The sequence below is a fragment of the Periophthalmus magnuspinnatus genome, chromosome 3 (genome assembly GCF_009829125.3).
Source record: "Periophthalmus magnuspinnatus isolate fPerMag1 chromosome 3, fPerMag1.2.pri, whole genome shotgun sequence".
NCBI lineage: Eukaryota > Metazoa > Chordata > Actinopteri > Gobiiformes > Gobiidae > Periophthalmus > Periophthalmus magnuspinnatus.
Window position 1 is genome coordinate 29,784,403 of NC_047128.1, and position 13,906 is coordinate 29,798,308.

A 13,906-nucleotide genomic window follows, 5' to 3' on the forward strand; every position below is an offset into this window, starting at 1 on the left:
GTTTGTTCCTCTTTTCATTGCACATCTGAGCTTTGTTTGTCCTTAAGAACGATGTCTCCAGCACAAAGGCAAGCATCAATCAAGACTGCTGTCCAAATATAGTAATTACCAGCATGGTGCCATTGCTGATGGCACTCTTAAAACCAGGATCCTCGTCAGTGTGGTCAGTGTGCTTACAGACATGTGCGGACACCACATCCCTAGGGTTGCTCTTGTAGTGGTCGTCTTTCTCAGCTGTGCCTGTTATGCTGAGGAACTAACTGATGACCTTTCCTGTCCAGATCACCAGGAGAGCTTTGACGGATCGTGCTTTGAATTTGTTGGTCTACAGCGTCCCTTCCTCAGAGCCCAGTCCTGGTGTGAGCGTGGTGGTGGACACCTCGCTTTTATTCTCAATGATGAAACGCAGCAGTTTCTACAGAAGCATCTGCACCCTGCGAAGGACTGGTGGCTTGGACTGGCACCAGCCGCTCCAAACTTTACTCTAGACACTACTGGTGATGGTGAGAGTATTTTATATTTTTTTCTGCATAATTATGGTCATAGTTTTGATAGAATCTTTCTTGAAAATTCTATAAACATTTTCTAGATTATTATATATTGTTTTATGTTAAAATGTTTACTGATGTAAAATGAAATGTTGATTTATTTAAAATATGTTTAAATTTTGTGTTTTAAGTGTGTCTCAAGCCAATTATGCAATCAGAATGAAAAATGACCTCCTCACTAAAACAAGTCCTATGACTAAATCTTTGCAATAGACCTAAAAGTGTTTTTTATTGACAGCGACAGCAGGTTCAGTTGTGATTGATTGCTTTAGTTTTTTTTAGTTCATAGTGATATTATCTTAAAAAATCAAACATTTTGTGTCTGATATTAAATACATATATATCATTGCCAGAAGTTAGACATATTGTTACTTATCAAGAATTAAATTAATTATTTGAAGGTTAAGTAAGTTTACTTCAAATGTATACTTCACAGTTGTTAATACTAATTGTAGTGCATCCACTGCTATAATACTATCTACCTAACCACAGCTTCTAAACAACTCTGCAGTTTGTATGTCTGTGGTAAAGAACATTCAATCATTTGTTTACACACGTCTTCACTCCTGCCTCTATCTGATATCTTCCTGAAACAGCAGGCTCAGTTACACAAGATCCTCCAGTCACATGGACTGTAAAAAAGCCCATAGATATTTGTCATTATTTGACTACTACTTCTCATTCATTTATCTTATCTGTTATTGCCTTGATAGTTTTTTGTGGTTTACATATGGTTTTACTTGTAATGAACATGAACATGATACATTACATCCATTACAAGTTTATAAATGATTATAAATCTCCTTTTTACTAATAAATTAAAACTGTTCTCTATTACAGGCTCCCTTTCTTGGCTGGATGGCTCAGATGTCAGCTACAATAATTGGGTGAACACACCAGAGCCAGCGTCAGCTTGCGGATATATACAGAGACATTCAGGTTTTCAATGGGAAGCTACAGACAATTGTACCCAAGAATATAATTTTATCTGCCAGTTTGGTATGTCACCTTAAATTCATAAGACAATAATATGTCTTTATATGTGAAATAAAAATATTTTTCTTTACAGATTCAGGAAGATCTATTGCTTGTGAAGGCCAAAATGCTACATTGCAATGTGGCTCTGGTCAAGTAATAGAAATAGATGACAGTTTTTTTGGCAGAAAAACCATACATTACTGCAGATCCCACCATGCAGCCTCGCTTACAGCCTCCCAGGAAGAATGCAGCTGGATCGATGTTGTGGATTCCGTAACTGGTAGGATGAGTTAAAAAATAAGTAATATTTTACGTGTGACATTTGGATTACATTCTATATATTCTGAATAGCTATTATGTAAGCACAACATATAAGTCACTGAAACACCCTTATACATTGCCTCTGGCAATGTATAAGGGAACAATGCACCCATAATACGTGTATCACTAATCCGCTTTCATGCACTAAAAACATTAAGTTTTGTGTGCCTTAACTGTTCATTGTGGCATTTGCGATTTGCTGTAAAGAGTTTTATAAAAAATTATAGAATTATTGGTTTAGTATATCTAAACATATTCACACAAACATAACAAGTGTGCACCTTTTCTTTTAGCCAACTGTCATGGACTGCAGGCCTGCCAGGCTCCTGTGGATGTGAGCACATTTGGAGAGCCGTGTCCTGCGTTTGGAAGTTATCTCTCTGTGGAATACCACTGCAAACATGGTCACATTTGCAGTAAAGACAAATGAAAGATTACAAAACATAAATTACTTAAGATGTCTTTCTTCTGTTCAGGTCTCTCCCTATTAATAAGTAAGCTGGCAGCTGTGTTTGATAATGTTACCATTACTGTCAAGTGGCTTTTGCATCCATTTGAAGGAAATCTCACATGTACAGTCAACGCTGGAGATGGTCATACAATTGATCCATACAGCCCAGAAGAGTGAGTATCACATAGTCAATGAACATACAATGAACATAATGTTATAACAATAATACTTTTATCTTATCTTGTCTTCTATGCATTTTACACTTTTCAGGATGGAGAGTACTGTCATTCACAAATTTGCTAGACCTGGATTTTTTATAGTCAGTGTTGAATGCACCACAAGTGACTGGCATGTTACAGCACAGAGAGCAATAATTATTCAGGAGCCACTGGGAGAGTTTGGTGTGGTCAAATGCTTTGGCCAAAACATTTCAATTAATGAAAGCAAATGCAATGCGGCGTATGGCAGGCCAGTACAAATTCAAGTTTTCCTTGAAGCAGGTATGTCATTTACATATTGTGTAATAGATACTGTTGGTGACAATTAAAGTAATTGTCTGCTTTGTGTTTTTAATAAGGTACAAATGTTACCTATACAGTTGAGCACAATACTCACCTGATCACTAACTCTTCTGTGGACAGTGGCGTCACACCGTACAATATAACTCTAGACATTGCTTCTGTTGAACAACTTGGACAGGGCTGCCACAACCTGACTATATCAGCTTCTAATAAGATTACAACTACGGCAATATCCACAAATCTGCAGCTGTGTCTGCTTCAGGCGATTGAGGGTCTGCAGGCTTTTGTGGAGGCAGAGGACGGCCAGTGCCCGGACTCCTCTGATCTCATTATTAATGTTTCTCTGGAGCATGGTGCCCCAGCGCAGCTCCTATTCACTCTGACAGGAGCTCAAGACACTATTTCTGAAACTAGAAACATGCTCAATGGTAGCACACAAGCATATGTCTTCTCCTCTCCGCTTGAAGGTATGTTGTGCTGTTATAAAACAGCATTAGCAAAGATTAAAACATTTATTAAATTAATATTTAAACATTTATATTCTGTTTCTTTGGGTTGAAGGATCTTTACGAGTTAAAGTGCAGGCCATGAATGCCTTCTCAGCTGTGGATGCTGATGTGGATCTTGACAAGATACTACTAGCATGTCGTAATTACACAGGCCAACAGGAAGATCCAGTGAGTTATGGAGATAATTACTAACACGCTGTTATTATTTTCAGTTTTAACATGAGAGATTGAAATATTATCTTTTGCAGGTGGAAGATGATTTTGGTGATTTTAAAATTAGCACTTCTCCTTCTACTCTGGTTGACTACAGTCAAAGTGTTCATCTAAAAGGAGAATCTTCATCGCTACCCAGCGAAGGAATTAAATTTAGTTGGAAATGCAGTATGGATTGTTTTTAAATCATTGTTTTTATTGTTTTCATGTTCAATACTGACATTTGTTTTTGGCTACAGAAGGCGCCTGCCAATGTGTGAACGAAACAGGCCATAAATCTTACACAATTGAAAAAGAGTGTCTTCCAAACCCTTTTGAATTTGCTCGATACACTTTGATTGCAAGAAAGACAAGTTGGTTTAGAAGTCCAGTTAAAGTTGCAGCAGCTTCCAAGTGTATCACTGTTTCTCCAAGGGAATTCACAAACGTAACAATAAGGTAAAAAATGCCACCTTTCAACAATTAAAAATCATTCAAAATAAACGTATCTTTAAAAGTATCTTTATCTTTTTCTGTTTTGTAGATGTGATAATTGCACTTCATTAAATGTAATTACTCCTGTTACTATGAAATTGCACTGTGAAAAGAGCTGCCCAGATGTAGTATGGTATTTGGAGGACCAAACACCATTGGCTGTAAGTTTTTTTTTCTTTTAAGTATATAAAGTACAACATAAGCTAACATCTTATTTATTTTATTTCTAGAGCAACCTTGAAAAATGTTACTCTAAAGTGAGCAGAAGGCCTCCCACTGAAAAGCAGGATGGAAACACTGAATATATTGTTAACAGTCAACACTTGGAAATGTCCAGAGATACTATGCAACCCATTGTTGTGGTTGCTTATGGTATAATCTTAAGATACAGATAAATATATAGCTATGCTGTTTATTCTGTGTCTAAATGTATTGTATAAAATAAAAATGTATGTTATGCAGGAAAAACTGAGGCTGGATTTGCCAAGTATACTCTCCCAATACCAGAGTCTCAACCACCCCCAACTCCACCTGTAACATCCAGCCCTGCGGTAGACACTGTTTCATGTCGCATCTCTCCATCTGCTGGGACAGTGCTGGATGCTTTTAACATTATGTGCCAAACAAGTTTGTCATGCTCCTCAGGCTGTGTCTACTGCATCAAAACAGACATGGGTAAGAAAGTTGCACTACTAAATATTTGATTTCTTTTGTCAGAGATCAGTCTGCTTACAGGATGCATGTTGACAAATGTGGGTTGCAATAGATGGGACAATACATAGCTGTTACATAGATATATAACAAATAATGGCCTTTGTCTTTGACATGTTATTTTTCTAGGGAAACACCTTAAATGCAGTGATGCACATGAAATAAAGTCAGTCTTCCTGCCACTTGGAGATATGAACAACAACTACAGTTTGTCTCTAATGGTGACTGTCAAAAATGCAAACCAGAAAGCAGTCACCAACATATCCACACAGGTCTGTATTCTGCAATTAGATCCTCTGTTTTTCAGTTGAGTGCATGTTTTATTGTCAATCTTTCCTAAGGTTGTAGACACAGAGAGCTCAGTGGAAGCCCTTCACTCTGCAGTAGATGACACAGTGAATCAGTTAGAGCAGCAGGGCCTACTCTCTGGTGAAGCTCTGGGGCAGATATTCACATCAGTCTCAGATATGCTCAACATAGAATCCAAAGAGAAGCACAAGGATTCAAAAAAGAAGGTAGTAAATATGTATCATAAATAGTTTAAACTGGCAATTGCACCTTTCAACCATGTGTGGTGTTCTTACAGTTAAGGGAACAAATGTTGACCAAAATGACCAAAGTCCTACATGGGTCTCCCAGTAATACCACACAGGGGGTCCAGGTGACGGCAAGAGCTGTGGCTGGTCTCACCCAACTCTCAGATGAACTCACACCTACTGCTCAGGTATTAAACTCCCTAAAGCTGAAAAATGAAAGGCAAAAACACAGAGGAAGGCAGCATTGGTTATACAGTTCATATTCATCTATGGACTTTTTGAAATATAGACTTGTTAATCTACATAAGGCTATAAAAAAAATACACCATGTTGTTGTTTTTGCAGGAAGAAGCGAGTTCATTGTTGCTGGACCTCAGTGCCTCTCTGAACATTATCAGTGTCAATCAATACACTGCAGAAGAAGGCAAAGAAGTGGTGCAAGCAGCTACACCTATTGTAGAAGCAGCCAGCAATATTTTAAATGTTTCAGCTAATGTAAAGTTCAAACATACCCAGATACTCATGCTGAGGAATATTTCAATTAAAATGATCCGTTTGTTTTTTTAGAAAAAAGTGTCAGAGTTTCTCCTAACTGGAATCAACAATGTACAAAATGCTTTACTCATGAATAAAAGACTGGATGGAGAGCCTACCATTATTGATTCTGGACAGATCAGTGTGTACGTCAACAGGTACAGAGTTTTCCTCTGATAACATGAGTTATGGAAATGCCAATTATTTATCTTGAATATGCTGTGTTTGTATGAAGGATAACCCCACAGACTATGGAGAATCAGAATATCAATGTACAGAAGAATACATCCTCTAGATTTAATTTTCCTGCCCTCCCAGCGGCCATTGTCTCACCAGAAGAACCAGTGGATGTAAGGGTATGTACCAAATAAATATCAATACAGAATTAAATACAGTAGTTTAACGTTTGTTAAAAAATCTTTACAACAACGGATTTATGATTAACAGATGATGAGTTTCACAAAGAATCCATATGCTTGGAAAGACGAAAACATTACTGGGACAGTAGGCTCAGTCTCTCTAACCAGAATGGATGGCGGTGTCATTGCTGTCCACGACTTACCAGAGGAGATAGAGGTAATGTGTGATACATCAGATAATAATACTTTTGGTATTTTAAAATCTAACACTTGTTTACTTGTGTTTGTTGTTCCTAGATTTTCCTTCCCAGACTTGATGTGGGACAGGAGAACAGCACTGAGCTAGACTTGGCCAATTTCAGCACTTTGATAATAGACGTTCCCTCACCTGATGTAACACTAGTGCTGAGAATGGAGCCATCTGAAGACATTTCTTTTGTAGCATTTCTGGGATACAAATCTTATCCAACTTTTGAGAAATATGTCACCAAAGCACAACTCCCTATAAAAGACACAAAAGAAGGTATCTCTATTGAGTTAAATCTATGATATAAAGACACTTTTGGTGAATTCATATTCTGTATTTATTTACATTTTATAACAAATTGTATTTATCCTACAGAGGAAAAGTATACCTGGGTTGTGGGGCCAAAGGATCGAGCTGGAGAAGTTGGCGTGTATTATCTTGTTATAAAGCCCATTGTCGAACCTGGAATCAAATCAGTCAATGCCACTGTTAATGTTGTCACTATTGCTGCACAGTGTAAGTACTGGAATGAAACTGAGTCATTTTGGAGTGAAGATGGCTGCAGGGTAAGTACTAAAAAGCTTTGTGTTCAATAAAAAGCATTTTTAATATAATTGAAGTAATTTATTTCCCTTTGCAGGTTGGGCCACTCACCACACATGTAGTAACTCAGTGCTTCTGCAATCACTTGACATTTTTTGGAAGCTCCTTTTTTGTCATGCCAAACTTGGTTGATGTGTCACGTACTGCAGAACTTTTTGCCACTTTTACTACCAACCCTGTAGTGGTTTGTTTTGTTGGAGCCATTTTTGCTGCTTATCTTATGGTTGTGGTATGGGCACGGAGGAAGGACATCCAGGATTCAGCTAAAGTAAGCTTCTGGATGAAATGGAAATTAAATTAAAATGTAGTTTATTTTCTTTATTTGTTTTTAGTTGAATTTACCGGTAACTATGTTTTTTGTTTTAAGGTCAAGATAACCTTACTAGAAGATAATGATCCTTTGGCAGAATATCGCTATATGATCAATGTCAGCACTGGACATCGGCACGGTGCATCTACTTCCTCTCAAGTAAGTTCCGTGTGTTAGTGATGATAAGTGAAATCTGTTGTGCTATTTTTTATGTTTATGCTTCAATCAACTCAATCAACTGTCCATATGTAGGTGACAATAACATTACAGGGCACAGAGGGCGAGAGCGAGCCCCACCACCTGACAGATACAGAGAAACCTGTATTTGAGAGAGGTGGAGTGGACATGTTTTTGCTAACTACTCATTTTTCACTGGGGGACCTGCAGAGTATACGACTCTGGCATGACAACTCAGGAGCCCACCCTGCATGGTACTTTTATTTATTTTGATTCTGTTGATGAATGAAGTAAATACAATTTCTAGACTTCAGTGGCGGTGACATGTTTTTTTCAGGTATGTCAATAAAGTTATGGTACAAGACGTGGAGACTGGTCAGAAGTGGCACTTTCTGTGTAACTCCTGGTTGGCCATAGATGTGGGAGAGTGCACGCTTGATAAGGTTTTCCCGGTGGCAACGGAAATGGACCTGAAGAGATTTAGGTAAATGTCATTTTCATTACAGTCTGAAAAGAAACCACTGCATTATGTTTTGTATTTTAACATTTGTTTTTCTCTCTAGTAACCTATTTTTCATGAAAACTGCCAAGGATTTCCGCGATGGACACATTTGGTTTTCGGTCATCAGTCGTCCTCCCTGCAGCACGTTCACCCGGGTACAGCGTGTCTCCTGCTGCTTCTCTCTGCTATTGTGCACCATGCTCACAAGTATCATGTTCTGGGGCATTCCAACAGATCCCTCTGAACAGACAATGGACCTGGGTAAATTTTATACATATATAACTACTTAAACTCCATGAATTACAATTAATTATACAACAGTAATTTGTAATTATAATAAAATATGTGCATTTTAGTTAATTAATACATTGGTAATTTATTTATGTTTAATAATGTTTTTGGCAGGACACATTGAGTTCACATGGCAGCAAGTGATGATTGGGATTCAAAGTTCAATCATCATGTTTCCCATAAATCTGCTCATTGTGAGTATTTTCAGAAACACTCGTCCTCGAGAAAAAAGCAAGACAGAAATGTCCAAACAGGGGAAAATTGGTAAAGTGTCCCCTTCTCAGAGCTCTCCTCAGAAAGAGCTAAAGGACATCACACCAGAGACTGTGATCAAGGTATGAAGATGCAAAATGATTTTGAGAGCAAAGCTAATGTTTATACTTTTTTTAATCTTTTGTTCTTTTGTAGGACATAAAACGAATTGCACAGTCCCTGTCAAAGGCCATGAAAAGCCCGCTTCCCCATTTAGACCTCAAATCTGGGCAACAGTGTGATATCAATACTCTGCTGTCTTTGGTGGAAGACATAATCAAACAGCATAATAGACCCTCTGAAGATTTCTACAATGACACGGTGAAAAAGGAGCGCACTATGATCCTGTCTTTGGGCTCAGTCAGCTTGCAAGGTAAATTGTTGTAATGCAAAGAGTATCAGTGAGTATATAAAACTGACAACAACAATATTTACAAAAAGAACACAACACATGTAAATATTTTCAGTGTCAAAGTGGCAGTCTTGGATGTATTTTCTGGCAGTGATTGATAGATTTTTTTTTTAAAACATATAAATAAATATTCCTCTGATAGGATCCAGTATGTGGGAAGACTCAGATAAAACATCTAATAGTGCCCAAAAGAACACTACAAGCTACAACCGATATCTGTACAGGCAACTGTGCCATGTAGAAAAAGAACTGGGTTTGTTGGGACCATCTCGTTTTCCCAGCTCCAACAACTACAACCGTGCACTGCAGCAGGTCCATGGCATGAAGTCTCTACTGGAGTACCATCTCCCAATGTCGTGTCTGGAGGGAGAGCAGCTAGACGTCAGCTCCAATCCTGAAGAAAGCATCAGTGGAGATCCGAAGAAGAAAGGCGGGCTTCCCTGGTGGTTTGTCTTTGTAGGGTGGATATTAGTGATCGCGACCAGTAGTGTGTCTGGATACTTCACAATGATGTATGGGTTGACATATGGGAAAGATCGCTCAATAAGCTGGCTCATCTCAATGGTCGTCTCCTTTTTTGAGAGTCTATTTATTACCCAACCATTGAAAGTAAGTCTCTTTGAAAAAGATTGAAAAATGTAAATTGCACTTCAAATTAACCTCAAATCGTTTTATAGGTTCTGGGGTTTGCAGCTTTCTTTGCTCTTGTTCTAAAAAAGGTTGATCAAGAAGAATATGGAGAACCTCAGCTGGATGGACTTGTTATAAATTCAGGTGTGACACCCAATGGTAGTACCCAATATTAGTTCAAATTCAACACACTGACATATAGTAGCATCAAGTTTGTATTATTACATTAAGAATAAAAATGATTAGATGCTGGATATCTATTTTGTGTAACATTCAATTTGAACATTTGTATTTTAAAATTGAAATTGCTTTTAGATGACCCAGATACTGTGCGTGCTGCAAGAAGAGACAGCACCTGTAGTTTTTACCAACCACCCCCTCCAACTGATATTGAGAAGATGAGGAACAATATGATAAAAGAGCAAAAAGTATTCATCCTTATAAGGGAGATTGTAGGTATGAAAAATACATTGATATGCACCAGAAAATGAGCCACTATATCGCTACAATGTCAATCGCTATTGCTTTTATTTTCAGCGTACACTGGATTTATGTGGATGCTCCTCTTAGTGGCTTATGGACAGAGAGACCCTAATGCTTACTTCCTGACTCAACACATTCGTCAAAGCTTCAGCAAAGGCATCTCAGACACTATGAGTATTCAGGACGTGTTTGGTTGGGCAAACACAACGCTATTGAGCAACCTTTTTGGAGACTATCCAGGTACGCATGTTATGAAATGACTCATACCTGTGAGTTATATGTCACTGTGTTTCATGTTGAGGCACATTAATCTGTCAACAAAATGGAAAGTACATGCAGAGGCATATCAGGTTTGGTTAGTTTTTGAATATCTTAATTGCAGAAGTAAACTGCATTGCTTCTTCATTGCATATAAAGACAAGTTTCTGACATGTTAATGTTATGTCTCATCTTTTTTGTACAGGTTTTATAACAGATGGTAACTCAAAGCTGGTCGGCAACGCCCGTCTTCGCCAAGTCAGAGTTCAGCAGAAATCTTGTCATGTTGCGTCAAGCATGAAGAAGTATGTATCAGATTGTCATGCTCCCTATTCATGGGAGTTGGAGGACATGGGCTCCTATGGCCCAGGCTGGACCTACAATGTGCCTGATAATGATACACAACATCTGGAAAGCCCATGGAAATATCAATCTCAGGGGAAGCTTCGGGCCTATCCCATCTGGGGAAATGTGGTATTCTACAGAGGTGGAGGGTTTGCGGTGGATCTTTGCCCAAATTACCAAAACTCCAGCAGGTACATGGCATAATATTTGGTTGTTCAGACAAAGAAATACGTTAAAAGGCTAGCTTTAGGCTATAAAACATACATGGCAATCATAACTGAGCCAATAATAATGACTGTTCAGCATAGTATATTGTCTACATTGAATAAATTGTGGAGACTGAGGATGGAATTCTAAATAGGAGATAGATGATGTCTAAGGCTAATAAACAGATGTCTAATCAAGACAAAGAAAACAATAGGGCAAGCCAGTATGCATATAGGTGTGAGCACACTCATTAGAAGTCTGAATGATTATGCTAAGTATGACGCAGACACAGTTTACACTTAGGGTAGCTAATTAGACCAGACCAGGCCTACAGAAACTATAAACGACAGGTGTGTTAGTTTCAGTGTATATATATATATATATACACATATATATATATATATATATATATATATATATATATATATATATATATATATATATATATATATATATATATATATATATATATATATATATATATATATATATATATATATATATATATATATATATATATATAAAAAGCCATGTTCACCAGTGATCTGAAGCGGCTTGGATGAGCTGCGAAACATGTTAACAGAGTAAATATTGGTGGGGGCTAGCAATTTGAAAGATGAAAATTAGTATTTCACTAAATCTGGTGCAGCCATCTTTTTAATGTATCTGCACACTGTCCTTCAAATAAATAAATAACATATTTAGTGAATTTGAATATGAATATATATATACATATATACACACATATATATATATATATATATATATATATATATATATATATATATATATATATATATATATATATATATATATATATATATATATATATATATATATATATATATATATATATATATATATATATATATATATATATATAAAATGTGTGTGTGTGTGTGTGTGTGTCTTTGTTTAACATATATTTTTCTTTTCTTTTCTTTTGAAGAACCCTGCAATATCTGTTTGACAACACCTGGTTTGATGCATACACTCAAGCCATCTTTGTTGAATTCACTGTGTATAATGCAAATGTGAATCTGTTCTGCATTGTTACACTGATGCTGGAGACCACAGCCATTGGTGGGTCACTAAAAATCACCACTTTGTCAAATACAAAATTCTAAATCTTGTGTTTATTACAGGAGCTTTTCAGTTTCGCTGTGAACTTCAAAACGTCCGTCTGTATCAGTCTACTGGTGGTTTGCATATCTTTGTAATGGCCTCTGAAGCTATTTACTTTATTTTTATACTTTACTATATGTTTGTTCAGGTATGATTGGTATCAATGGGTGTACTATTTTTACTTACTACATTGGCGGCACATTTATCTTTGTTTCTTACAGGGGAAGTTAATAAAGCAGCAAAAATGGTCTTATTTTAAAAGTAAGTGGAACTTGCTTGAACTGGCCATTATTGTCCTGAGCTGGAGTGCCCTTTCTGTGTTCATCAAGAGGACTTTACTGGGGAAAAGAGACATGGAGTATTATCAGAACCACAAAGACCAGTAAGTTAAACAAGGGAATTCTTCAACCAGACATGATATTAGAACTACTGTTGGTGCCATGGGATTACATTTATGATTTAGGATTTTTGTCATTAACTACACCTCAGGAACTTAACTGTGCTGAATCTGTATTGTTTTATAGTACACTACAGTATTATTCCACAAATAGATAAATACAAACCAATTGTTGTAATACCTTGTAGATTTGCCAGTTTCCGTGAAACAGCCAAGGCTGATGCAGTGCTGGGGTATCTGATTGCATTCCTGGTGCTGCTGGCTACAGTCAAACTCTGGCACCTGCTGAGGCTGAACCCCAAGCTGCACATGATCACCGCCACACTGCAGCGCGCCTGGACTGATATTTCAGGCTTCCTGGTGGTCATAACCATCATGTTCCTTGCCTACTCTATTGCTGTGAGAACTTTCCCACACTACAATTTTACCAAATGGCAAATAGACATGTTTGTATGTATGTTTGTATGTGTATATATGTATGTATGTGTGTGTATGTGTGTATGTGTGTATGTATGTGTGTATGTATGTGTATATATGTATGTATGTATATGTATGTATGTGTATGTGTATATGTATGTATGTATATGTGTATATGTATGTATGTGCGTGTGGGTGTGTGCGTGCGTGTATGTAACATGGAGATATAAAGAACAAACAAATCAACTGAAATTGGGATGCAAACAGTATAGAAATGGATAAGGGTTAGGTGTACCAGTTAGGAGTACAGTTTCAAAAGTTGCCCAAGTTGCCCAACCATTTGTTGTAACATTGTCACTATATTGGTTATTACCAGTTTACCCCTATGCTAAGAACAGTTCTTTGTTTGTTTTACATAATTTCAGTCCAACCTGATGTACGGCTGGAAACTGCACTCCTACAGAACTCTTTTGGACGCTGGTCAGACCATGGTCAGCTTACAGCTCGGCATTTTCAACTATGAAGAGGTAATTGGTTGTAATGCATTGAATTGCACATAATAGAATAGTTTCTAAAACAATGTATGTTTTTTCATAGGTTTTGAATTACAACCCAGTACTTGGAGCTTTCCTCATTGGGTCATGCATCGTATTCATGACATTTGTTGTGCTGAATCTCTTTATTTCTGTCATACTTGTGGCATTCAGTCAAGAACAAATACATCACAAGGTAAAAATCCCCAAATCATAATCCGTCATAACAACGTGAATTCATTATTTTAATATATTTATATTTCTACAGCCATCAGAAGAGGAGGAAATAGTGGACCTGATGCTGATTAAGTTGTGCAGTTTGTTTGGGATAAAATGCAAGAAACAAAGTTGTGATGGCCCCAATCACAAACCACCTTCAAGTAATGGAATACCAACCATTTCTTCTAGGGTCAATAATGAAGGATGAAATGTCAAAGTATAGTATAAACTGGCATATTATACTGTTCATGCTTTTTCATTAGCTGTGCGCATCATTTTACCTCATACTTAAATGTCATTGTTTTACTGCATATGTAAATTTTGCATAAATGTTAAATATTGA

General features: G+C 37.1%; 1 protein-coding gene across 1 annotated transcript; it reads left to right on the forward strand.

The window, feature by feature from the left end:
• The first annotated feature begins 181 nt into the window (after positions 1-181).
• Positions 182-13,845, forward strand: LOC117393881 (polycystic kidney disease protein 1-like 2). Its single transcript, XM_055229906.1, has 41 exons — positions 182-503; positions 1,389-1,547; positions 1,618-1,806; positions 2,141-2,251; positions 2,324-2,471; positions 2,569-2,798; positions 2,876-3,286; positions 3,381-3,496; positions 3,577-3,709; positions 3,781-3,979; positions 4,065-4,176; positions 4,246-4,387; positions 4,478-4,690; positions 4,856-4,998; positions 5,068-5,241; positions 5,313-5,450; positions 5,608-5,757; positions 5,830-5,954; positions 6,032-6,152; positions 6,244-6,372; positions 6,453-6,678; positions 6,778-6,968; positions 7,043-7,273; positions 7,373-7,474; positions 7,568-7,746; positions 7,830-7,976; positions 8,056-8,255; positions 8,400-8,620; positions 8,694-8,910; positions 9,092-9,558; positions 9,627-9,723; positions 9,895-10,035; positions 10,117-10,302; positions 10,526-10,856; positions 11,822-11,955; positions 12,018-12,145; positions 12,219-12,379; positions 12,583-12,793; positions 13,237-13,338; positions 13,409-13,540; positions 13,613-13,845. The coding sequence occupies exons 1-41, from the start codon at positions 182-184 to the stop codon at positions 13,769-13,771; spliced, it is 7,428 nt and encodes a 2,475-aa protein (XP_055085881.1). The 3' UTR covers positions 13,772-13,845.
• Positions 13,846-13,906: the final 61 nt, after the last annotated feature.